The following is a 24,551-nucleotide window of genomic DNA, read 5'->3' as shown; positions in this document are numbered from 1 at the left end:
CAGAACGGGCCCTGGAGGAATATCGGAAGAGTAGGAGCAGTCTTAAATGAGGAATCAAGTGGGCTAAAAGGGACCGTGAAATTGCTTTAGCAAGCAGAATTAAGGAGAATCCCAAAGCCTTTTATTCTTATATAAGAAACAAGCGGGTAACTAGATAAAGGATTGGTCCACTAAAGGATAATGAAGGAAGGCTGTGTGTCAAACCTGAGAGGATGGGTGAGATTCTGAATGATTACTTTGCATCAGTGTTCACTGTGGAGAGGGACATGATAAATGTTGAGATTAGAGATAGAAGTTTGATAACTCAAGGTCACGTTGACATAAGTAGGAAAGATGTGTTGGTAGGCTAGAGTTTATTAAGGTGGACAAATCCCCAGGACCGGATGGGATCTATCCCAGGTAGTTGAGGGAAGCGAGAGAGGAAATAGCTGTGGCCCTGACAGATATCTTTGTAGCATCCTTAACAGAGCTGAGGTACCAGAGGACTGGAGGATTTTCATGTTGTCCCTTGTACAAGAAGGGTAGTAGGGATATTCCAGGTAACTGCAGATCAGTGAGTTTCATGTCAGTTGTGGGAAAGTTGCTGGAGAAGGTACTGAGGGGTAAAATCTATTTATATTTAGAAAAGAATGAGCTTATCAGTGATAGGCAACATGGCTTTGTGGGGGGTGAGATTGTGCCTTACCAATAGAGCTCTTTGAGGAAGTGACCAAGTTGAAGGAAGGGCTGTAGATGTCATATACATGGACTTTAGTAAGGTGTTTGATAAGGTTCCCCATGGTAGACTAATGGAGAAAGTGAAGACACATGGTGTGCAGGGTGTTCTAGCTAGGTGGATAAAGAACTGGTTGAGCAACAAGCGACAGATAGTAGTAGTTGAAGAGAGTTTCTCGAAATGGAGAAAGGTGACCAGTGGTGTTCCACAGGGATCAATGCTAGGGCCACTGTTTTTGTGATATACATAAATGATCTGGAAGAGGGAACTGTTGGTATGATTAGCAAGTTTACAGATGACACAAAGATTGTTGGAGTAGCAGAAAGCATAAGGGACTGTCAAAGAATACAGGAGAATATAGATAGACTGGAGGGTTGGGTGGAAAAGTGGCAGATGGATTTCAATCCAGGCAAATGTGGTGATGCATTTTGGGAAGTCTAATTCTAGAGCGAATTATACAGTAAACGGAAGAGCCTTGGGAAAAGTTGATGAGCAGAGAGATCTGGAAGTTCAGGTCTATTGTACCCTGAAGGTTGCTGCACAGGTGGATAGAGTGGTCAAGGCGGCATATGGTATACTTGCCTTCATCGGACAGGATATTGAGTATAGAAGCTGGCAGATCATGTTAAAATTGTACACAACATTGGTTCGGCCGTATTTAGAATACTGTGTACAGTTCTGGTCGCCACATTACCAAAATGGATGTGGACTCTTTGGAGACGGTGCAGAGAAGGTTTACGAGGATGTTGCCTGGTATGGAAAGTGTTAGCTATGAAGAGAGGTTGAGTAAGTTAGGTTTGTTTTCATTAGAAAAAAGGAGACTGAGGGGGAACCTGACGGAGGTCTACAAAATGACGAAGGGTATAGACAGGGTAGATAGAGATGAGCTTTTTCCCAGGGTGAAGGATTCAATAACGAAAGGTCACGCTTTCAAGGTGAGAGGTGAAAAGTTTAAGACGGATACACGTGACAAGTACTTTACACAGAGGGTGGCAAGTGCCTGGAACACTTTGCCAGCAGAGGTAGTAGAGGCAGGCACAGTAGGTTGGGAGCAGAGAGATACAGATGCTTAGGAATTGGGCGACAGGTTTAGGCAATAGATTTGGATCAGCTCAGGCTTGGAGAGTCAAAGGGCCTGTTCCTGGGCTGTAAATTTTCTTAATTCTTTGATCTTTGCTCCCTTAACTACTTGCATTTGCTCATCCTATCAACTGTACAAGGTGAAATAAGTAACCCATCAATTTTTTTTTCAGGAAAAAAAAAATCAAACACAATGTTACAGTGAGAAAATGTAAACTTACAGCAAAAGCATGGTATACTAAATGAATAATCAAAAATGACCACATGGGTTCAGCTCAGAAGTGAAATAAATGGGATAGGATAAATAGACAGGAGTGTATTTATAGATCCCAAATAGTGGGAGACAGAACAACAAATTCCAAGCAAAATTCTGCGTGCAAAAACAAACAAGGGAAAAATAATTGGGGGTTTCAACTATCCTAACATCAACTGGATATAAACAGTGGGAAAAAAAAATCACACAACATAAAATTCTTGAACTGCATTTTGGAGAACTTTTTTTTAGCACATAAGCAGCTCAATTAGAGAGGATGCAATTCTAGATATAGTCTTACATAAAAACTGACCACGAATCCATTATTAATATTGGAAAAATCCAGCTGGTTCACTAATCGCCTTTAGGGAAGGAAACTCTAAACTTAACCTGGTCTGGATTACATGTGACTCCAGACTCTCAGCATTGTGGTTGACTCTGAACTGCACTCTGGGCAATTAGGGATGGGTAATAAAGGCTGGTCCAGCCAGCAACACTCATCTCATGAATGTAAAAAAAATATAGAAACATTGAAGATAAAAGCATGAATAGGCTATTTGACCCTTCATGCTAGCTCTGCCATAGAACATAGAACAATACAGCACAGAACAGGCCCTTCGGCCCACGATGTTGTGCCGAACTTCTAACCTAGATTAAGCACCCATCCATGTACCTATCCAAATGCCGCTTAAAGGTCGCCAATGATTCTGACTCTACCACTCCCACGGGCAGCGCATTCCATGCCCCCACCACTCTCTGGGTAAAGAACCCACCCCTGACATCTCCCCTATACCTTCCACCCTTCACCTTAAATTTATGTCCCCTTGTAACACTCTGCTGTACCCGGGGAAAAAGTTTCTGACTGTCTACTCTATCTATTCCTCTGATCATCTTATAAACCTCTATCAAGTCACCCCTCATCCTTCGCCGTTCCAACGAGAAAAGGCCGAGAACTCTCAACCTATCCTCGTACGACCTACTCTCCATTCCAGGCAACATCCTGGTAAATCTTCTCTGCACCCTCTCCAAAGATTCCACGTCTTTCCTAAAGTGAGGCGACCAGAACTGCACACAGTACTCCAACTGTGGCCTAAACAAAGTCCTGTACAGCTGCAACATCACTTCACGACTCTTGAATTCAATCCCTCTGCTAATGAACGATAATACTCCATAGGCCTTCTTACAAACTCTATCCACCTGAGTGGCAACCTTCAAAGATCTATGTACATAGACCCCAAGATCCCTCTGTTCCTCCACCTGACGAAGAACCCTACCATTAACCCTGTATTCTGCATTCTTATTTGTTCTTCCAAAATGGACAACCTCACACTTGGCAGGGTTGAACTCCATCTGCCACTCCTCAGCCCAGCTCTGCATCATATCTAAAAACCATATGGTATGATCATGACGGATGAATACTCTAACAGGAAATGAAGTCAGGCGAATGGATGAAGTTGCAGTGGCTAATATTTTGGAGATAGTGATTGCAATAGTCACATACATCAACATAATAAAATACAAGGGCAGAACAGAAGCAAAAGTTCTAAATTGGAGAAGACAAATTTTACGAAGTTGAGGTGATCCGTTGAAAATGGACTGGAACCAGTTATTGGAAGGAATAATCAGTGACAAAAAAAAAGAGTGGAAGGCATTCAAAAGTGAAGTTCTGCAGATACAGTGTAGATGTGACTTTAGAAGAAAAAGATGGTATTCCCAAATCTAGAGCCCCTGGATTTCCAGAAACATACAGGGTAACTTAAAGCTGGAAGAAAAAAGCTTACAAAAGCCACAAAATAGGCTTTCTACAGTATGAAGCTAGGAAAGTACAGTGAATAAGTAAAAATGGAAATTAAGAAAGCAACAAGGATGTGGAAAAATATTGGCAGATAAATTCAAACAGGTTTTATCAGTACGTTAAGAAGCTGGGAAGAAGTTGTCCTGGAAGTTCTCAACATTGACTCCAGACCCCATGAAGTCTTATGGCATCAGGTGAAACATGGGCAAGGAAACATCCTGTTGATTATCACATATTGTCCTCCCTCAGTTGATGAATCAGTACTCCTAGAGGGGGATTTCAATGTCCAGCACCAAGAGTGGCTCAACAATAGCAGTATTGATTGATGGTCAGGCCCTAAAAGACACAGCTACTAGATTGGTCTGTGGCAAAGGAGAGGGAACCAACAGTAGGGAAAAACATATTTGACCTCAACCATACAAATCTGCTAGCTGCAGCTGCATCTGTCCATGACTTTATCAGTAAGAGTGACCATTGCACAGTCCTTGTGGAGATGAAGTCATGCCTTCATATTGAGAATAACCTTTATTATGTTATGTGGCACTATGACTGTGCTAAATTGGACCGACTTCAAACAGATATTGCAACTCAAGGCTCAGTGAGCCATCAACAGCAGAATTGTACTCCAGCACAATCTGCAACTTCCTGATGAAGGGCTTTTGCCCGGAATGTTTATTTTCCTGCTCCTTGGATACTGACTGACCTGCTGTGCTTTTCCAGCACCACTCTAATCTACCTTGCCAATCTGCAACTTCATGACCTGGGATATCTCCCATTCAACCAGTACCATTTAGCCAGGGAATGAATCCTGGTCCGATGGAGAGTGCAGGACGGCATGCCAGGAGCAGTACCTGGTATTCCTAAAAATGAAGTGTCAACCTGATGAAGCTATGCCGAATGGCCTAAGCAGAAAGCGACAGACAGGGTTAAACAATCCCACAACCAACAGATCAGATCTAAGCTCTGCAGTCCTGCCACATCCAGTCATGATGGTGATAGTCAATTAAACAACTCACTGGAGGAGAAAGTTTCACAATTATCATCAAAGATGGACAAGCCCAACAGAAATGCAAAAGACTGAAGCATTCACAGTAATCTTTAGCCAGAAGTGTCAACTGTGTGATCCATCTTGGACTCCTCCAGTGGTCCCCAGCATCACAGATACCAGTCTTCAGCCAATTCGATTCGCTTCATGTGATATCAAGAAATGGTTGGAGGCAATGGGTACTGCAAAGATGATGAGCCTCAGCAACATTTTGACCGTAATACTGAATACCTGTGCTCCAAAAGTTGGCAGTCCTGTAGCCAAGCTGTTCCAGTATAGTCATACCATTAACATTTACTCGACAACATGGAAAATTGTCCAGGCATCTCCTCTACAGAAAAAGCAGGACAAATCCAACCCAACCATTTGCTGCCCCATCAGTCTACCCTTGATCATCATGGAAGGGGTCATCAACAGTGCTGTCAAGCAGCACCTAATCAGCAGTAACCTGCTCAGTGATGTCCAGTTTGGGTTCTGCCAGAGCCACTTTGCTCCTGACCTCAGTACAACCCTGGTTCAAACATGGACAAAAGCTGAATGCCAGAGGGGAGCATAACAGTCATTGATATACAGGCCGTATTTGACTCATGTGAGATTAAGGAGCCCTAGCAAAACGAATCAATGGGTATCGTGGGCAAATTCTCTCCTCTGAGTCATACCTGGCACATAGGAAGAGGATTGTTGTTGTTGTCAGAGGTCAATCATCTCAGCTCCAGCACATTTCTGCAGGAGTTCCTTAGGGTAGTGCCCTCAGCCAACCATTTTCAGCTATTTCACTGACCTTCCCTCCATCTTAAGGTCAGAAGCAGAAATGTTCAATGATTGCACAATGTTCAGCACCATTCGTGACTCCTCAGAAACTGAAGCAATCTATTTTCATTTGTAACAATAACCAGGCGTGGGCTGACCAGTAGCAAATAACATTTACAGCATACAAATGCCAGGCAATGACCTTCTCCAATAAGAGACAATTTAACTGCAACCCCTTGGCATTCAATGGTGTTACCACCACCGAATGCCCCACTGTCAACATTCTCGTGTTACCAGTGACCAGAAACTCAACCAAAATTGCCATATAAATACATTGGCTACAAAAGCAGGTCAGAGACTAGGAACACTGGTGAGAAACCCACCTCTTGACTCAGCGAAGCCATTCCATTATCTACAAGACACAAATCAGGAGTGTAATAGAATACTCCCACTTGCTTCCAACAACACTCAAGAGGATGACACCATCCAGGATAAAAGTAGCTTGCTTGATATGGCACAAACATCCACTTGTTCCACCACTGATGCTCAGTAGCAGCAGTGTGTACTATCTCTAAGATGCACTGCAGAAATTCAAAGATCCTTGGACAGCACCTTCCAAACCCACAACCACTTCCATCTAGAAGGACAAGTGTAGCAGATAAATGACAGTACCACAATTTGCAAGTTCCCTTTCAAGTAACTCACCATCCTGACTTGGAATATCCTGGAATTCTGTCTCTCGGGGCATTGTGGGTCTACTTACAGCACGTGGACTGCAGCAATTCGAGAAGGAAACTCATCAACACCTTCTCAAGGGCAAGTAGGGACAGGCAATAAATGCTGGCCAGCCAGCGATGTCCATGTTCCATAAGGGAGTAAAAGAAAAATCTCAGAAGTGGGCAAAGGGAGGACTACTGTAAGCATTCTAATTAAATAAGAGTATGAAATATGAGATATTGTCACATTATGCTTGATGACCTACTGAAAGGACTAGCATCCTTGAAAGTTTTTAAATCAAGGCTGGATGGATTGTAGGCCACCCTGTTAAAAGAAAATGAAGTAGGAAATATCATGCTCTGTGAATCATTTTCTAGTCCTCATTTGTTACAGGTGATGTAAGAAAGGTTAGAGAATAGGTCAAATAATTATAAGTCTGACTTTATTAATTTGAACAATTTGCTCATCATTATGAAAGGATAAACTGTAATTTAGAAAGGCTGAGTTTAGGAGATTTAGAGGTAGAGAACACAAAAACAGGGATAAAATGCTAGGAATGTATCAAACACTGGTTAGGCAACAGCTAGAATTGTGTCTACAGTTTTGATCACAGATTTGAAGACTTTTTCTAAGCAGCACCCACCTGATGCTGAAACCTTCCTAAATTAAAATTAGTTATATTTCATAGTAACCAACAAGTTCTCAGTGAGCTTATCATGACTGCCTCGAAAAATTAATTCTACATTGTTTATTTTGGTCAGCTTCGTGTCTGTCATGACTATGAAACCCACTGTCACACATCAACTTTTACAAGTCAATTTGAAAAAGCCACACAGGTAGTTTCTGTTTGCTCAACATGAAGCACACACTATTTGTACAAACACAGCCTGTCATCAAGTTGACCAAACCTAAGATGTAAACAGACATTCTGGAGTTTAAACAATTATATTGTGCAACTTGCCTGAAAGATTTTTTGTTTGTTCATGGAAAATAGGTGTTGTTGGCTAGGCCAGCATTTATTGTCCATCCTTAATTGCCCTGGAGAAATAGGTGGTAAGAGGCCTTCTTGAACCACTGTAGTCAAATTGGTGTTGATATGCCGTTGGTGCATAGGGAGTTCCACGATCTTGAGCTAGTGACATTAAAGCAATGGTCCTATATTTCGAAGTCAGGATGGTGCTGGTGATGTTTCAATGCACTTCCTGCCCCTGTCCTTCCAGTTGATAGTGATCATGCGTTTGGAAGGTGCAGTTGGAGAAAGTGAACACTGAAGATTGCGATTAGAGTACCAATCAAGCAGGCTGCTCTGTCTTGAGTGTCACGGAGTTCGAGTGTTATTGCAGCTAGACTCATCCAGGTAGTTGAAGTCACAGAGGAAGAGTTACTTGTTGCAAAAAGTCTAGCCTCTGATTTGCTTTGTAGCCACAGTGTTTGCAAGGCTTGTCTAATTCAGCTTTTGGTCTTTGGTAATCTCCAGGATGTTGGTAGTGGGAGATTTAATGATGATAATGCAATTACCTGAAGTTGAATCTGAAGTTGTTGGACATGATTATTGTCTGTCACTTGTGTGGTGAGAATATTACTTACCTCTTATCAGGACGATGTCCAGCTCTTGCTGAATATTGGCAGAGATTGCTTCAGTATTTGAGGACTGGTGAATGGTGCTAAACATTTTGCAATCATGAGCAAATGTTCCTGCTTCTGACTTCACAATGATGGGAAGGTCATTGGTGAAGCAGCTGAATGCATGCGACCCGGAGGAACTCCTGTACTGGTGTCCTGATAAGCTGTGATTTTATTTTTGACCCGATACATTAACTGTTTTTCTCACAGCAAAAGCTGCCAAACCTTTTAAGCATTTTAAAAAAAATTGTCATGGAAGGTTAGGCATGTCATCTTGAAATCAACATGGTCCTAAGAAAGCATTATTACCCTGCTGTCCCCAGGCCTTCCTTTCAAACTGACAAGCACGGTTGTGGCCCTGACAGACACAGTGGTATCTAGGAGCAATGCAACCAAGACACACAGTGTGAAATCTCTCAGAGTAAAATGTAATCTCTTAACAGGAAAAATACTGCAAAATTTGTTGTATTCAAATAGAAAAAGGTTAGGTTGAAGTTCTCATTATGCTTATTCCTAAAAATAAATGCAACAGAATCATCTCAATGCAGAAATCCTACGTTAAGATTGCTAGTAAATTAATTAAAATTTGCAGTTTTGATGTGCACCGTCATGGCAACAGGAGGCCAAAGTAGCAGTACTGGTGGTCATACAATCAAGCTGCAGTTAAGTGCAAGTACTTATTATCCAAAGCTGATGGCCATGTGAAAATAAAGATTCTGAAGAGAAGTTCATCATAGTGGCACGTAGACCAAATACCCTGATTATTATAGACAATATTTTGAGAGATTTGATGTGTGAATTCTGATTGGGTTATTTTGAAAACCAGAGTGGTTGCAAATTACCCAATCTCTCAGCTACAAAATTCTGTTTGAACATGATGGGAAAGTGGAAATTAGAAGAGCAAAATCTGGGCATGCTGTAAAGAAGAAAATCTTCAAAAACAAGAAACATAATTGAAAACTTTCATTCAAACAATTTACAAAATAATTAGCAATGCAGTCAGAACTTTCAACTTCAAGAAATCTTCTAGCTACTTAAGATGTTCAAAGGATCACCTCAAGGTACTGAGGCATATTATTTTGCAAGAGTGATCTCTTCCTGTCATGCTATTTTCATATAAACATTTATAATACCCTAATAAATTATCTGGTTGTGTTGTCCTGTATCGAATAATATCCTACAAAGTCTTAAGAAGAAATTATCTAATGTATCAGTAAAATATTCAATCCATTGTAGATGGTAAATCATTGCAGCAACTAAAATGCCAACAAGTACCCCTTCAACCCAATATAAAGCATTAAGAGAGAAAACAGACTCTTCAAATTCGAGATAAAACACAATATATGAAAATGACAAATTTATTTAAATTTAAATAAATCATTCTGAGGCTACAGAAGAGTATATGCCATGAAAGCTTACAAACAGGTAAGCACTACATTTTCAACACCCAGCTTTGTGGCATCATTTCTTAAAGCAATTAAAGCCTGGCTTTAAGTGCTACTTTACAAATTCCACTTGAGTGTACAATCAGAAGTATCTACCATTACCACTGAAGGATAACAGTCACTTAGACAGGATGAGAAGACAAAAGAAAAACAGATCAGACTAGACTGTTCAAAGTAAATTTAGCAGCATTTTAACTTTAGTTCTAAACCCAGATGATGTTACTTTGTGTATTCAACACATTCAACTGTGTGAAATTGAGCACCAGGATGAGGTGGATTTCTAATTTCAAGTCCATCATGGAAAAACTAAAGGCTGTAAAGTAAAGATGGTATTGTATTAACAAAGCAACTAATGTACTGATAAAGTGCAGTCTGTCATATGTTCTCACAAAACAGTTTTTAATGTGAATTCAGTATGGTTAGTCATATTATAAAAAAAGTTCTACTGTGCTCTAGCAGGCTTATAATATGGAATTTTTAGTCCCTTTTGCTAAAAAGAATGCATAAGTGATTCCAGAATAATTCAAAGCACAGCATTGGTAAAATACCAAGCTGCAATTTGCAATAACAATAGGAACTATTATTTCCTGTTTGTTGCAAGGATCAGTTGCTGTTATGTTCTGAAAAATGGACCTTTCCTGCCTCTTGGTAGTGGGGAAAACGTGGCTGATATGAAGATACTTTGAAATCCAAATTGTGCTGCAATGATTTTTGTTTAACTCTTTAATGGCAGAACAAAGAGGGGAACAAGAAAGAGTTTGCATAAAATGCTCTAAATGATTACCTTACAGCTCATCATTCTTAAATGATCTAACCATGAAGTTAATTTTCTAAGTCAAATGGGAGAGAAAGCACTTGGTGTTTTTTTACCTGTATAACCACAGGCCCACAATTTTATTTTATATATATGCATATGTATTAAACACTGCTCATTAATAACAAAGTAACAAAATAGCTAAGAGTTAGCATAAGCTTCATACAAATGCTGTACTTATAATTTTCTTTACATCTTTGAAAAATGCCTACAGCAATTGCTGCTTTTAAAAACAAATTGGAAAACAAAACATCTCTATTCATGGTGGGCCAAGGAGCACTTAATTTCTTTTAGGTAAGAGTGCTATATAGCTAGCAATAGCGTTTTGTCCTCTTTATATACAAAGAGAAAAATAAAAAAAAAGTGCTTGCATGAAAAAATGAAATGACAAATGTCAAAGAATGCATTTAAAACACAATCCCAGAAACCCGTATCATATCGTAACCAATGGCACCTATCTAGAACTTATTTCTTGACCTCCTCTAACCTTCATTCACATTTCAGAATCAGAGCAGAAAAAGGTTAATTCACCAAGCTCAAAAGCAATCCTGTTCCAAATAGACAAAAATGTTTGAGCTTACCATACATTGTGTAAACAAAACTTAAAATATATAATTCCTTCAGTGCCCATCAGTTCACGGCAAATTCATTTTGCTGTAACTATAGGGCATTTATAATACTTGCTGTACACATGCCAAAAATCAATTTTCTTTTGTAAATAAAAGGAACATAATTAACACTGATCTATTTTAAGATGTTATATATTCAATTAAGCCTGTAGAGGGAGTAGTGTGCTGATGTGACTGCTCGATAAAAATTTGCTTACCACTTCTGCAAGTCTAAGGCCTTTGGTTAATACAGTAATATACTGCACTGCCCACTCTATCCCAATCGCCACAAGCCACCATAAAATAAACTTCCAAACAGTTTTAAGTTATTTTATCCACATGTATCTCCATCCACCACATCCTGTTACAACTTCCAAGCAATACTGTGCATTCAGTCCTCACTCAAGTGCACAGTAACCAAAGTGCTTGGCTTCTTATGTACCATCCCATAAATGTGCGTGTTTGTGGGAGGAAAGGCATTGCCTTTAGTTTGAAGTAGCTGCAATGGGTTTCTCCAGTTCTATCTCCAGCGTGGACCCATTTGGCTGAAGGCTGCTGTAGCAGGATTTACAGACGCGGCTAGGCTCAAAAAGCTGTTGACTCGGCACTGGGATCTTCTGGTTGCAACAACTTGAGCAAAACACATTCCCACAATTCCTTTGAAGGAACAAATAAGTAGATCATTACTTTGCTTTTAATTAAGATCTCGTTTAATCTTTTTATATTAAACTTGCAAAAAATATTGGGTTCTTCATAGACAAATATTAATCAAACTCAACTCCAGTAGTAAAGTTCAGTTTTTAACAATTATCAGTGATTTTGCATGCACAAGATTCACAGTTACTAAACGCTTACACTGACAGAAAAATTATTAAAGGTAAATGGATTCATGAATATAATGGTGATCATTTCTTTCAAGCCCCCAGTAAAATACAAAAAGTATTTGTCTTCTGAGGATAATGAAAATAGAACCAAGAGAGGTAGTGGCAATGTCACTGGACCAGTAATCCAGAGAACCAAAACAATGCTCTGGGATATGGATTTGAATCTCAAAATGTTGGATGACAACATTTGAAGTCAATCAATAAATCTAGAATTAAAAGCTTGTTGAAGAGCTCTTGTAATGCAGCAGTGGTAGTGGTGGTCTTACTTCTGAGCCACATGGCCCAGGTTGAAGTCTCACCTGTTCCAGAGGTGTGTAATTATATATAAACAGATTGATTAGAAAATTAAAAGTTTGTCAAGGGTTTGTGTAGCACCATGACAGTGTCTCTATCTCAGGGCCAGGAGACCCAGGTTCAAGTTCTACCTGCTTCGGAAGTGTGTAATGACATCTCTGAACAGGGTGATTCGAAAATATTAAAAGCTTGTTCAATGTCGGTAAAAAAAAAATCTGGTTCACTTATGTCCCTTAGGATGTCCTTACCTGGTCTGACCTACATGTGACTCTAGATTCTCTTAAATGCCCTTGTTTAGCAAGCCTCTCATGAAACCACACTGACCAACTGGCATTGACGTGGACACTGTAAACATGAGTGACAAACCCAGCCCTGTATACTCTCTTTTTAAGTTCTCCTTAGTCACATCTAGGGGCTGGTGTCAGAATTGAGAGGGCTGTCCCACAGATTAGTCAAGCAACAACCTGACAATCATTCTTCCATAAAGATAGATAATTTCCCAGACATGACCACCTTTGGTTATGGCCCATCCTACCAGCTGGACAGACCACCAGAGATGGGTATCCATGAGGCACTGTGGGCCATCAGCATCAACAGAGTTTATCAATCACAACATGTAAACTCATAGCCCAGCATATCCACACTCTATGATTACCATCAAACCAAGCTTGGTTCAAATCAAAGTGCAGCAAGGCATGTCAGGAATAGTTGCAACATCGTGAAGTTACAGCACAGGAGTATTTGCATGCTAAACACGAGCAGCAGGCAACAAACAGGGTTAAGTGAACTTACAACAAATAAATGACAAAGGGTCAGGGAGACTTTTCCCGAATGACAGTATATTTGGAAATTTGATTCAAGGTGACAATTCAACTGGTAAATTTTTTCAAATCTTGTTAAAGTTCCACTTAAAGTAAGAATCAGATTCTGACAGAGAACTGTGGGCGGCACGGTGGCACAGTGGTTAGCACTGCTGCCTCACAGCGCCAGAGACCCGGGTTCAATTCCCGCCTCAGGCGACCGACTGTGTGGAGTTTGCAGGTTCTCACTGTGTCTGCGTGGGTTTCCTCCGGGTGCTCCAGTTTCCTCCCACAGTCCAAAGATGTGCAAGTCAGGTGAATTGGCCATGCTAAATTGCCCGTAGTGTTAGGTAAGGGGTAGATGTAGGGGTATGGGTGGGTTGCGCTTCGGCGGGGCGGTGTGGACTTGTTGGGCCGAAGGGCCTGTTTCCACACTGTAAGTAATCTAATCTAATCTAAACTAACAGACTTTTTGTTAAAATAGCCTAGTTAAATAGGCTATTAGTGGCAGTTAGCAATCATGTGAAACATGATTTTCTGAATAGGGACTTGATTAGGTGTTGATTACTGTAGCAAGAAAATAAACTAGAGTGTGACTCATCACAATTCTGTATAAAAAAGGGATTTTAAAGTGCACATACAATCAAGGAACGTGGCAATATGAGGAAAACTTGACTTGAGTGAGACAGGACTTTTTGAGGATACAGTATCTGGGAATTTAATGCTTGGGGAAAGATGTAGAGTCATAGAGATGTACAGCATGGAAACCGACCCTTCGGTCCAACCTGTCCATGCCGACCAGATATCCCAGCCCAATCTAGTCCCACCTGCCAGCACCTGGCCCATATACCTCCAAACCCTTCCTATTCATATACCCATCTAAATGCCTCTTAAATGTTGCAATTGTACCAGCCTCTACCACATCCTCCGGCAATGAATGAACAGTGTTCAGCAAAGGACCTCAGTGAATGTGCCCACAAGTTTTGGCAATATTGTAAATATTGGACTGTTCTTTTAAGGTGTGGACCATATTTATGATAAATGATGTAATTAGCAATTACCAATTAACACATTAGAGATGGTAGGGTAGATCCGCTGCAGTTGTAGAATGTGGGAGCTTCTGGATGCGGTCATGGTGAACAACAAATACATCTGCAGTAAGTAAGCTGCAAGCACTGTAACACACTAGGGAGGGGAATGTTTCCTGACACTTCATTCCAGGAGATGATCATACTCCTAATAATTGGGTCTTCTGACTGGGTCAGTGGTCAGGGATACAAAGGTGAGGTAAGTAAGGGGTCCCACAGAATAACAGCCTTAGCCCTTGTGATTATTTGACAGCTTTACTGTTTTTCAGCTTTTTAGAATATTGAATAGGAGTGAGTACTGCGAAGGTGTGTGTGTGTGTGTGTGTATATATGAGAGAGAGAGAGAGAGAGAGAGAGAGAGAGAGAGAGAGTGCGGGGGGATGGGGGGGTGGGGGGGTATGAACAAATGAAGAGGAAAGGAGAGAGAATTCCATGAGAAAAGCAGAATTAGTAGGGGACAGTACAGTGACAGAGAATTAACAATGTTCTCTGGAGCAAAAAAGTGAGGGCTCAGGTGGTGAGATTGTCTGCCCAGAATTGAAGTGTGTGATCTCTGTTCTGGCTAAAAGACTTGCAGTGGGAAGGGGAAGATTCAATGGTCGTGGTCCATGTTAGTATCAATGACATATGTAGAACAAGAATAGAGGTTCTACTGAGAAGTTAGGTGCTAAATTTAAAAAAAACCTCAAAAATAATAATCTTTGGATTACTATCTGAGCCATGTGCAAACTGTCATAGAAGGAATAAGATTAGAGAAGTGAATGTATGCTCAAAGACTGGTGTGGGAGAAGTGCGTTCTGGTTGATAGGGTCAACCAGCACTGAAATGTAGGATCTGTACTGTTTGGATGGTCTTACACTTGAACTGTCCTGGGACTGGTATTCTTGCATAACCAGGGAAACAGAGAGGGTTTTAAATTAAATTGTGGGTGGTTTGGGGGAGGGAAAGGAGGATGATCAGGCTCAGGTAAATATAACAAATCAAACAATACAGTTGAGACAAGAGAGCAAACTCCTAATGTGGAGTATGAAGGACAATGAAACTGGTAGGAAAGGTCAGAAACAAAAAAAAACGAAGAATAAATCAGTAGTCAAGACTAAATGCTACAAAACACAGGATAATAAAAAGCAAATGTTCTTTTATTAGCATTTGTAGTATTAATAACAAAGTGAATTGGTAGTGCACACTAAATGATCTGATGGATATTACAAAGGTGTGTCTTGCACCATGACAAGATCGGGTTTAGATTAGATTAGATTACCTACAGCGTGGAAACAGGCCCTTCAGCCCAACCAGTCCACACCAACCCTCCAAAGAGTAACCCACCCAGACCCATTTCCCTTCCACTAATGCACCTAACACTTTGGGCAATTTAGCATAGCCAATTCACCTGGCCTGCGCATCTTTGGACTGTGGGAGGAAACCGGAGCATCCAGAGGAAACCCATGCAGACATGGGGAGAACATATCCAGTGCTCGAGGCTAGATTCGAACCTGGGACCTGGTGCTGTGAGGCAGCAGTGCTAACCACTGAGCCACCGTGCCACCCCAATTCTTCTGAATACTAATACTAATACTATATAGCAGTGAAGAAGAATAAGAATAGTTATATGAAGATACTTATATGAAGACGAAGCCATGTGGGCGATCACTTGCGAGAGTGATCTATAGGCCCCCATACAGCAACCTTGTTGTAGGAAGTATGTAGATGAAGACAAATTATGCTTTTATGATCAAGGGACAGCAATGATTATGGGTGATCTTAATATAAATATAAACTAGAAAAATAGCTTCAATGAGTAAATAGAATGCTTTTAGATAGTTCCTTTAAGCAGCATGTGTGGAAAAGACCAGATGCTGTTCCTTTATCATACAAAGAGGGGATATTCACTGATGATTGCACAGTGTTCAGCTCCAGTCACAACTCCTTAGATAATGAGGCAATCCATCCTGAAGAAGCTCAATGCAAACTGGAGGAACACCACCTGAGCACTTCACAGTTTCAGGAATTCAAGATCGAGTTCCACAACTTCAAAGTATGACCTCTGTCCTCCATTTTACTTATATTGCTCACACTTCTCCTGTCCTGTCTTGTTTTTGACTTGTTGACTGGATGCATTTTATTATTTTTGCACCTTCATTTACATCCGTTTTACACCCCTATCTCTCCTTTACCACAACTATCACTTCTTTTCTCTGCTGCTTTGGATACCCTCACTCTACTTGCCCCCACCTCTTTTGCTGGACTCAAAGCATTAACACTTTCTTTCTTTGCAGGTGCTGCCAGACCTGCTGAGTTGCTCCAGCACTTAGTTTTTTTTTTCAAATTCCAGCATCTGCAGTATTTTGCTTTTATCACAGCATGGTTAGAAGATTGGCTAACAAATAGGAGACAGAATTGAAAGGGCATTTTCAGGAAGCCAACCCATGGAGTACCACAGGGATCAGTGCTCGGGCCACAATTATTTGCAACAGATGTTAATAGCTTGGATTAGGGAATTGAAAGTACAAAAAAGAAGTCAGTTTTGTGGATGACTCAAAAATATGTGGAAAGCCAAGTGGTGAAGATGACACAAAGAATTTACAGGTCGAAATAAACAACGTTGACTGTCCACCTCCTGATGCTGCCAGGCTTGCTGTGCTCTTTCAGCCTCCTGCCTGTCTAAATTGGATTCCAGCATCTGCATTTTTTTTTGTCTGTGATAGAGACAAGGGAACAAAAACTTGGCAGCTAGGATTTAATGTAGGAAAATGTGAGGTTATGTATTTTGGCAGAAAGAATAGAAGAGCTGAATATTATTTAAATAGATAAAGACTGTAGAAAGGTACAGTACAAAGGGATTTGAGAGTCCTTGTGCATAAATCACAAAAATCTAGCATAGAAGCTCATCAGGTAAGAAAGGAAAATTGAATGTCGGCCTTTATTTCAAAGAAACAGAGCATAAAACTTGTCTATATCCCTCTGCAGACTCACCTTCCTTCCCACACTGTCCTTTTCTCAGTGATTTTCACTATAAGCTTAGAGTTGACTCATGACTGGTAAAGTCTAAATGTTTTCCAGTTTATGGGTCTTGGAAGTAGAATTAGTCTGGATTATGATAATTTGTCTTTCACGAGTATCAAATGATCATTGGATAAAAGAGCTCAATGTAAGGTAGCATCTCGTAACTTAAATAGATAGCTACATTGTAAGTGTAAGATTTGAGATCTTTTCCAAAAATCAAACTAAAATGAAACAAATGTTTCCAAAGTTTCTTCTAATTTACTGGGTCAATGAAAGGTATTAAATTTTTAAAATAACGTTTAATCATTCTATTTTGAATAATTTTTCAATTTAAATTTTATATACCTTGCACAGTCTTTAGATTAGATGAGCCACTTTCACTAGTTTTACACACGAAATGTAAAAACAGTTTATTTTCTTGGATCTAATTTCTTAAGTCTGTTGCAAGGTTTAATCATGTAAGATATTGGGCAGTTAAACATTCATATCGAATGAATGGATCAGTTGGAATGGATCAGAACAAACTTCTCACTACAACTGTTTTAATGAGATTTCATCACTTCTTTGATCACTTTATACACAATGAAATGGCAAAATTACACTACTGCAGCTAACAATTAAACTAAAAGTTTTATTTGGAGGGTTAACATGCAGAGCACCGACATTCATTAGCATTGTTTTAACAAGAAGCTTAAAGAAAAACATCCAAAATTTCAAAATAAGTTGTCAAGTTAAGGCGGTTAAAAGGTGTACTTTCTGCTGATATTCAGGACAACTAAACCTCAATACTTTAGAAGTGAAGTGTGTAAAAATTAAGTAGTAAAAAATAAACAAAATTCATATTATGTATGGATAAGCCAAATTTTAATAATTACAATGCTATGTAGGAGTGCACCCAATTGATCAAGCTGATTCAAAACATAATGTGCTCTAAACATAAAAATATTGGAAAGGCTTCATTCGTTTAGCATGATTAAATGTGTGCAATAAAGCGGTGATAAATGCAGAAGTTAATTTGTTTACTATTTAGCAAGTTTTGTAATTTTAACATGACTCATAAATACCATTTGGGGATAGGTCTTTTTTAAACTTGTAATTACTTCGAATTAAATTAAACATGGTCTCAAATTGAAGGGGAAAGTTTAGTGATTAAGACACAAGTAAATGCTAAGTCAACATCACCAGGAAATGAAGACAAACAAGAGACAGAGAAGACTGTTGAAAATGCTCACCATGTGTCATCAACAGGCTCCCTGTCCCTGCAAGATGGAAAAAACAGCTCAGAGGGAAACTAAGGAAAAGGTGCAAATCAGCAGGGTAACAGCGAGGGGATACAAACAAATGAAAAACAATATGCTGCTACTTTATAATGATAGAAGCATTTTTGAAATATGCAAGTTATTACCAATAATATTACCTTAAGAGAGGAAGCACGGTCTATTGAGTATTAATTCGCAAAACAGAAGCATCACTTAAAAATCCCCTTCATTAAACATTACTTGTTTAACACTCACTCTGAAGTGATGTCAATATGTCATGGAAACTAATCAGATTCTGTCCTGCCTTGAACATAAAACACTCTAAGATTCTTTATAGAGAAACACCTGGGCATTGTGCACAGGTGTGGGGATGAAGTGGCAAAGACTACTAAAATCTAGACTTTGGAAAGGGATTTACACATAGGGAGAAAGGAAATGAAGAGGAGTTTGATAGAATAGGTTTGACTCAGCTGAGCCTAACAAGGTGGGAGAAATACATTAGAGGAAATCAGAGTTAAGTTAAAGGTTACAACAGACTATACAGATAATAGAATTCAGAGATAAGGTGAATAGAGCTATGGAAGGAACGTCCCATTTGTTCTGCTTTTGGAGGAAGGGGAACAAGTTGATGGGTAAATTAGCAACTGGAGTCACTGTACATTGAGAAAAGTGGAAGTAAACTAGAAATGAATATGATCCAAGATTTGGCACTGGAGTTTTGGATAACTTGTATGGATGGTGAAGCTTTAGAGGCAAAGAAGGTGTCACAGATGTGGTTGGTGTGCAATGATAAAGCCAGGAATAAATATTTTGATTGAGAGGAGAACGATACTATAAATGTTGTAGAAATAGAAGCAAGTAGTCTTAACATTGGTGAAGATATGGATTGGAAACTGCCCTGTATCATGAAAGACCCTGAACTTATGGATCTTTAGTACAGCCCAAGTGAGTAGGAAAAGATACAGTAGTAAACTGTAGGCACTCTGGCAAGGGTTCAGTACGGATGTTTTGGTCTTTGAAATTTAACTGGAGGAAATTATGACTCATTATAACATGTTGCAAAGACAGAACACCAACAGAAATGTGAACAAGGCAATCAGTTTTAAAAATGGAACCTTTATTTGGTTGCATGTCCAGTTCTGTATTGTGCTTGAACAATGTTTAACAATTACACAGAAAACATTACTAAAACAAAACTTATTGCAATATTTGAAATTCTCCAAGATTTGAAGTAAAATTTTAAAAATTATTTTCTCAGACGGGGGAGTGAATGCACCTAAAATATCTTATCTTCAAGTGTAAACAGTGGTGACCATTACTTCATCACAAATGACCTCTCTTGTTTCACAAACAGCTTTGTAGATAAAATAACTTCTATACTGGTCTTTGTCAAACCAAAAGATTGAACTGTTCAAGTCTGTGACATGGTTATATTATCCTTAAAGCTGGCACTCAGTTGCCTGAAAAATGTTTTTCAACCTGTTTTAGAAAAGAGGCCATTTTTTCCAAAGATGTTCTTACTTCAAAATGGACAATGGGACCTTTGGAGTCACAGAAATAAATGTTCAAAAATACTACTGAACAAAACTACATCTACAAATAGCTATAAGTAAAAAAAAAAAGAGGGAAAAGAAGAATTTAAACATTTGAAATGAAATCACAAAGTTTTTTCAGCATTTAGAAATATACACACTGAAAAAAAAAGCATGATATTTTTATTATTATAGGATTTGTGTCAAGAATTTTGAATGAATTGTTTCATTTTAAAAATACACTTTTAGAAGACTGGAATTTTCTGGGGTGCTGACAAACTAATGATTAAAGAGAATACTTCAACATGTTTTATTGGTTCTGTAATGTGAGGACATCCAGCTTACATCATTGCACCTGGTAGGAATGTCTATTGCTACTGTTGTAAAGAACATAGCTCTCTGCTGAAAACTGCATTCTAATTTGGATCTACTGTGTCAATGCAATTCATTGTATGCTTTCTTTCCAACTTGAACATCTTCAACTTCAAAAAGATTAAATTGTGGCTGATGGGAGATGGAGAAGAGATTCTTTGAAATTCCTTGAAAGTATCCAATTTATGGAGTATCACAGAGTACTGCAGCACAAATAGGCTGAGATGAGCAAATAAACAAGGAGATTCAAACCTCAGTTTTACTGCTTTGAAATAGAAACAGTTTTGAACATTCATAGAAGGGAAAACAAGAAGTGGGTACAAAGTTGCACAACTGCCTCATAGCAAATAGACTTGTTAATAGGTTCCATACCTATTTTGTTCGATAATATTGGTGCATTACTGAGGAAAACAAAAACATTATCTCATCCTGCTTTCAAATCCATCCATGGCTTCACCCACTCCCTGGTGTTCTAGCCATGTAACTAACCAAGAGCTGTTTGAATTTTGACCTCTTATGCAGCGACGTTTCTCTGCTTCGCTATCTGCGTCATAACGTCTGGAATTCTCTTCCTTCTACCATTTTCCAACTCTTTCAAGATGAATTTTAAAATGTCCTTTTGTATTAACTCTTTCATGACCTATTCTATGAAAGAAAACCATGAGTTCTCCCTACTCAATCTCAATGAAAAGAGATTTTTAGTAATTCTCATATTATTGATTGAGAGACTTCCTCTGTGTAAGTTAGCTTTGCATTTCTCACATTAGAACAGTAATAACACTGCAAAAGTAATTCTCTGGCTATGAAGAACTTTGGGCATTCTGAAAGGTGCTAAGTTATTTCTATCCATCTGCTCATGTGGCTTCGTGTTCATTGGACCAGATGCAGCAGTTCATTGCCACATTGTGCACCCAGAAACTACATGCTTCTTAATTATGTGCTGGTTCACTGTTGGAAAAGTCCTTATTTACGTCCTCCATTTCATATCTGTTTTTCCTTTCTACAGCATGTTAGCTAGGTCACAGACCACGTTATTGTACAATGCTATATTAGCTATTTAAAACCAAAATGTATTATTTAGAATAATAATCTCCAACACAACTAGAGAGGGACTAGTGAAAGTGACAGTGACAGTTCAATCTAGGATGATAGTATATCGTAAATCAGCTTAAGGCTGAGTAAGAAGAAAAACTAATAAGGAAGGTGTGGCTACATTCCTGTAAATGAATCACTTGTTTAAAGAAAACACGATGGTAGAGAATTGGCTCCCAAAGATTTAGCACTTTGTAACTGTTGGGGGTGCATATGTTGTTCATGTCTTCTGAATTCCTTTGATATACAGGATCTCTCTAAGAAAATTGTATTTAGTTGAGAAAAAGTACAGCAAAAATCTTGTTTCCTGTATTATTTTGACAAGTAAAACATATCAATGGAAATTCATTTGTAGATAGTGAGAATGAATTGTTGAACATAAACTGATTGAAGGACCAACAACACAAACTCTGAAACATATAATTACAACTAAATTTTTACAGCATAAAAAGTTTCAAACCATTTGGTATGGAATACTATATAAGTGGTAAACAACTGAACTACACATTTTAAATGGAAGATTTCAGTCTGCATTAAAGTTATAGCTAGCCAAAAACAAAATTCAATGTTGTAAAGATCATAACATGGATCTACTCCTTGAACCATATCCTGTTTATAAATGTCATAGTTGAAGAATCTTTAGTAGCTAGTATGGCATTGAGTCATATATGTTTAACGTAGTGATTTTTTTTAGATATAAATAAATGAACATGGTTATAGCCTTTTTAAAAAATTTAATTGCATCCATGTTTATGTAATAGTCTAAGCTAACTGGCACATCATATGAAAAACAAGAGTAGACAAAAGAAACACATCTAGCTACATCTGTGCAATATTTTGTATACAGTACCTGCAGTGGTGCTTTCTGCTAGCCAGCCAAAATCGACTTTCACAGCCATAGCATTGTGGAGCCAAATGATCAGGGTACCATCGAGTCACCTACGATGAGACATTGGGAAATCAAGAAACAGTATTTTTTGAAAAAGATACAACCCTAAGTTTCCAAATTTTAACTGCACTTTAGTCTTCTAAGTAACAAATTCTTACCCTTCATTATGAATTCAAACTGCTGTGTGGAAAAACTGAACTTTTAAATATTGCTTATCCCTACTATGCTCACAGACAAAATAATTGACTGTATGAATTGAATTCTGGAGGGTTTTGATGTACAAGTTTCCTACTGGAAAATCACAATGTCCACCTAAAACAACATTCCCTAGAAATCAATTAAATGTAGACGTGCACAGAGAAAGTGTGAAACACACAAACAAAACAGCCAGATGTTTTTAGTAACAAAAGAAAAAGGATTCTGGAGGAGCATCAGTAATACGCAAGAGAGAAAATAAAAACTAAACTCGGAATTTTAATTTACAATGGATAATTTTAATATTTCAGACAACAGAGAGCAATGATATCGCAAAAGATTGTTCTCAAAAGCTGCTACTCCACCTGAACTCTTCAGAAAAACACTGCCAAAAATCACAACACAGTGGCTTATGATTTAGAATTTAGAGTGAAAGGCTTGGTTTTGAGTAAGTTACTGGACCAAACATTTTTGACTTTATATACTGACACATAAGACCATAAAACATAGCAGCAGAAATAAGGCCATTCAGCCCATCGAGTTTGCTCTGCCATTCAATCATGGCTCAAAGGTTTCTCAACCCCATTCTCCAGCTTTCTGTCCATAACCCATCACCTCCTCGACAATCAAGAACCAATCTATCTCCACCTTAAATATACTCAATGACCTGGCCTCCACAGCCTTCTGTGGCAGTGAATTCCATAGGTTCACCACTCTCTGACTGAAAACGTTTCTCCTTATCTCAGCTGTATTGTTGCAGTTGCAAACTTTTGGATGAGACTTGGTCAAGGACTTATGTCAAGGTCTGTCTGTCCAACCACATAGATACAAAAGTTCCCACAGCTCCATTCCATAGATTCACCACTCTCTGACTGAAAACGTTTCTCCTTATCTCATTCTAAAAGGTCTTGCCTTTAGTCTAAGGCTGTGCCGTAGGGTCCTAGTCTCTCCTACCAATTGAAACATCTTTCCCAACATCCATTCTATCCAGGTCATTCAGTTTTTTGTAAGTTTTGATTAGATTCCTTCCCCCCGCCACCACCCCCATGCCCCCACTCATCCTTCTAAACTTCATCAAGTATAGACCCAGAATCTCAAACATTCCTCATTAGATAAGCTTTTCATTCCTGGGACTATTCTCGTGAACCTCTTCTGAACCTCCTGAGATATGGGGCTCAAAGTTTTGCGCACAATACTCCAAATGTGGTCTGACCCGAGCCTTATAGAGCCTCAGAAGCATATCACCTTGGAATAAAATGAAAATCAGGCAAGGACCAGATACGTTAATCAGCATACAACAACCTACATTTATATATGCATACTTTACTTAAGAAAATGTCCCAAAGCATTTTACAAGAATTCAATTCAGTACAAATTAACATTCAGTTCAAGGTTCAGATACTAAGAAAGATGACATTAATATGGGCTAAAGTGGTTGGAAAGTATACTGAGGCCAACAGAACGTTAATGGAGTTAATGATTCATTCTTATAGTGCACAATATTGTCTATTCACTACGTATGGATGATCCTATACAATCAGATGCAAGGGGAAGGCAGAAGCAACTCACTAATTTTTAAACAGAGGAAAACTTTTCTTCGAAATAGCTTTTTCCAATATTTTTCAACAGCATTTCTTCCATCACATTTAAATGGCAAGCAAACAGATATTTGCTAGTGTACACTATTCTCATTTTGAAATGATCCAATTGAGATCAGCGAGTAACACCAACACACATACTGAACATTGTATTATTGAATTTCAAATTAAAACTGAATTTACAAAAAAGCTTTCATGATAATTCTATGGGATTCAATGATTATGGTTTTCATTTGATTATCCACCTTTGGCACCATGAAGGAGTTATTCAATTAGTAGAGCAGTAGCTTAATGGGAATGGCAAGATACTTTGAAACCATGATAATAATACCCAAGTTAAAGACCTACTATTGTGACATTCTCAGTAGAGCTCAACTGGACGAATGCAGATATCTTTTTACAAGGATGAGTGATGCCTCAAACGTCAATGTGGTGAATGGGAATGAATTTTACTTTAGGTATACACCCCAGTTCTCATCACTTTAGGGCCTATTACTGTGTTGTACTGTTCTATATTCTATGTCATGACTTTGCACAGCTTTGTGAATAGATCAAGAATGAATTGGTATAGTTGACCTCCATAGTAAACTTTGAAAGTGAATTAACTTCGGAATAGTCTTAAAATTCTGACTTTGGTATGCTATGCTATCTTTGTTGCATGGTTTCTTAAGCTGAAATTTAATTTACTTCTTTTGCATAA

The 24,551-nt window shown here is 38.7% G+C and overlaps 1 protein-coding gene across 12 annotated transcripts in view; it reads right to left on the bottom strand.

The window, feature by feature from the left end:
• Positions 1-9,320: 9,320 nt before the first annotated feature.
• The window catches only part of mtmr3 (myotubularin related protein 3), a 143,105-nt gene continuing 127,874 nt past the window's right edge, over positions 9,321-24,551 (bottom strand). For 9 of the 12 annotated variants that reach the window (XM_072587377.1, XM_072587378.1, XM_072587383.1 and 6 more), the window contains 3 exons: positions 22,020-22,108; positions 18,147-18,173; positions 9,321-11,502 (listed from right to left, as the gene is read on the bottom strand). In XM_072587377.1, coding sequence (XP_072443478.1) covers positions 11,331-11,502; positions 18,147-18,173; positions 22,020-22,108 — 288 coding nt within the window. In that variant the 3' untranslated portion in view covers positions 9,321-11,330. Of the gene's footprint in view, positions 11,503-18,146; positions 18,174-19,863; positions 21,427-22,019; positions 22,109-24,551 lie in introns of those variants that run through there. The other 3 variants (XM_072587382.1, XM_072587387.1, XM_072587384.1) reach the window with 2 other exon arrangements.

Source organism: Chiloscyllium punctatum, chromosome 17 (genome assembly GCF_047496795.1).
Source record: "Chiloscyllium punctatum isolate Juve2018m chromosome 17, sChiPun1.3, whole genome shotgun sequence".
Classification (NCBI taxonomy): Eukaryota; Metazoa; Chordata; class Chondrichthyes; order Orectolobiformes; family Hemiscylliidae; genus Chiloscyllium; species Chiloscyllium punctatum.
Note: the sequence above shows the minus strand (reverse complement) of the source record. Positions and strands in the feature narration are given on the sequence as shown.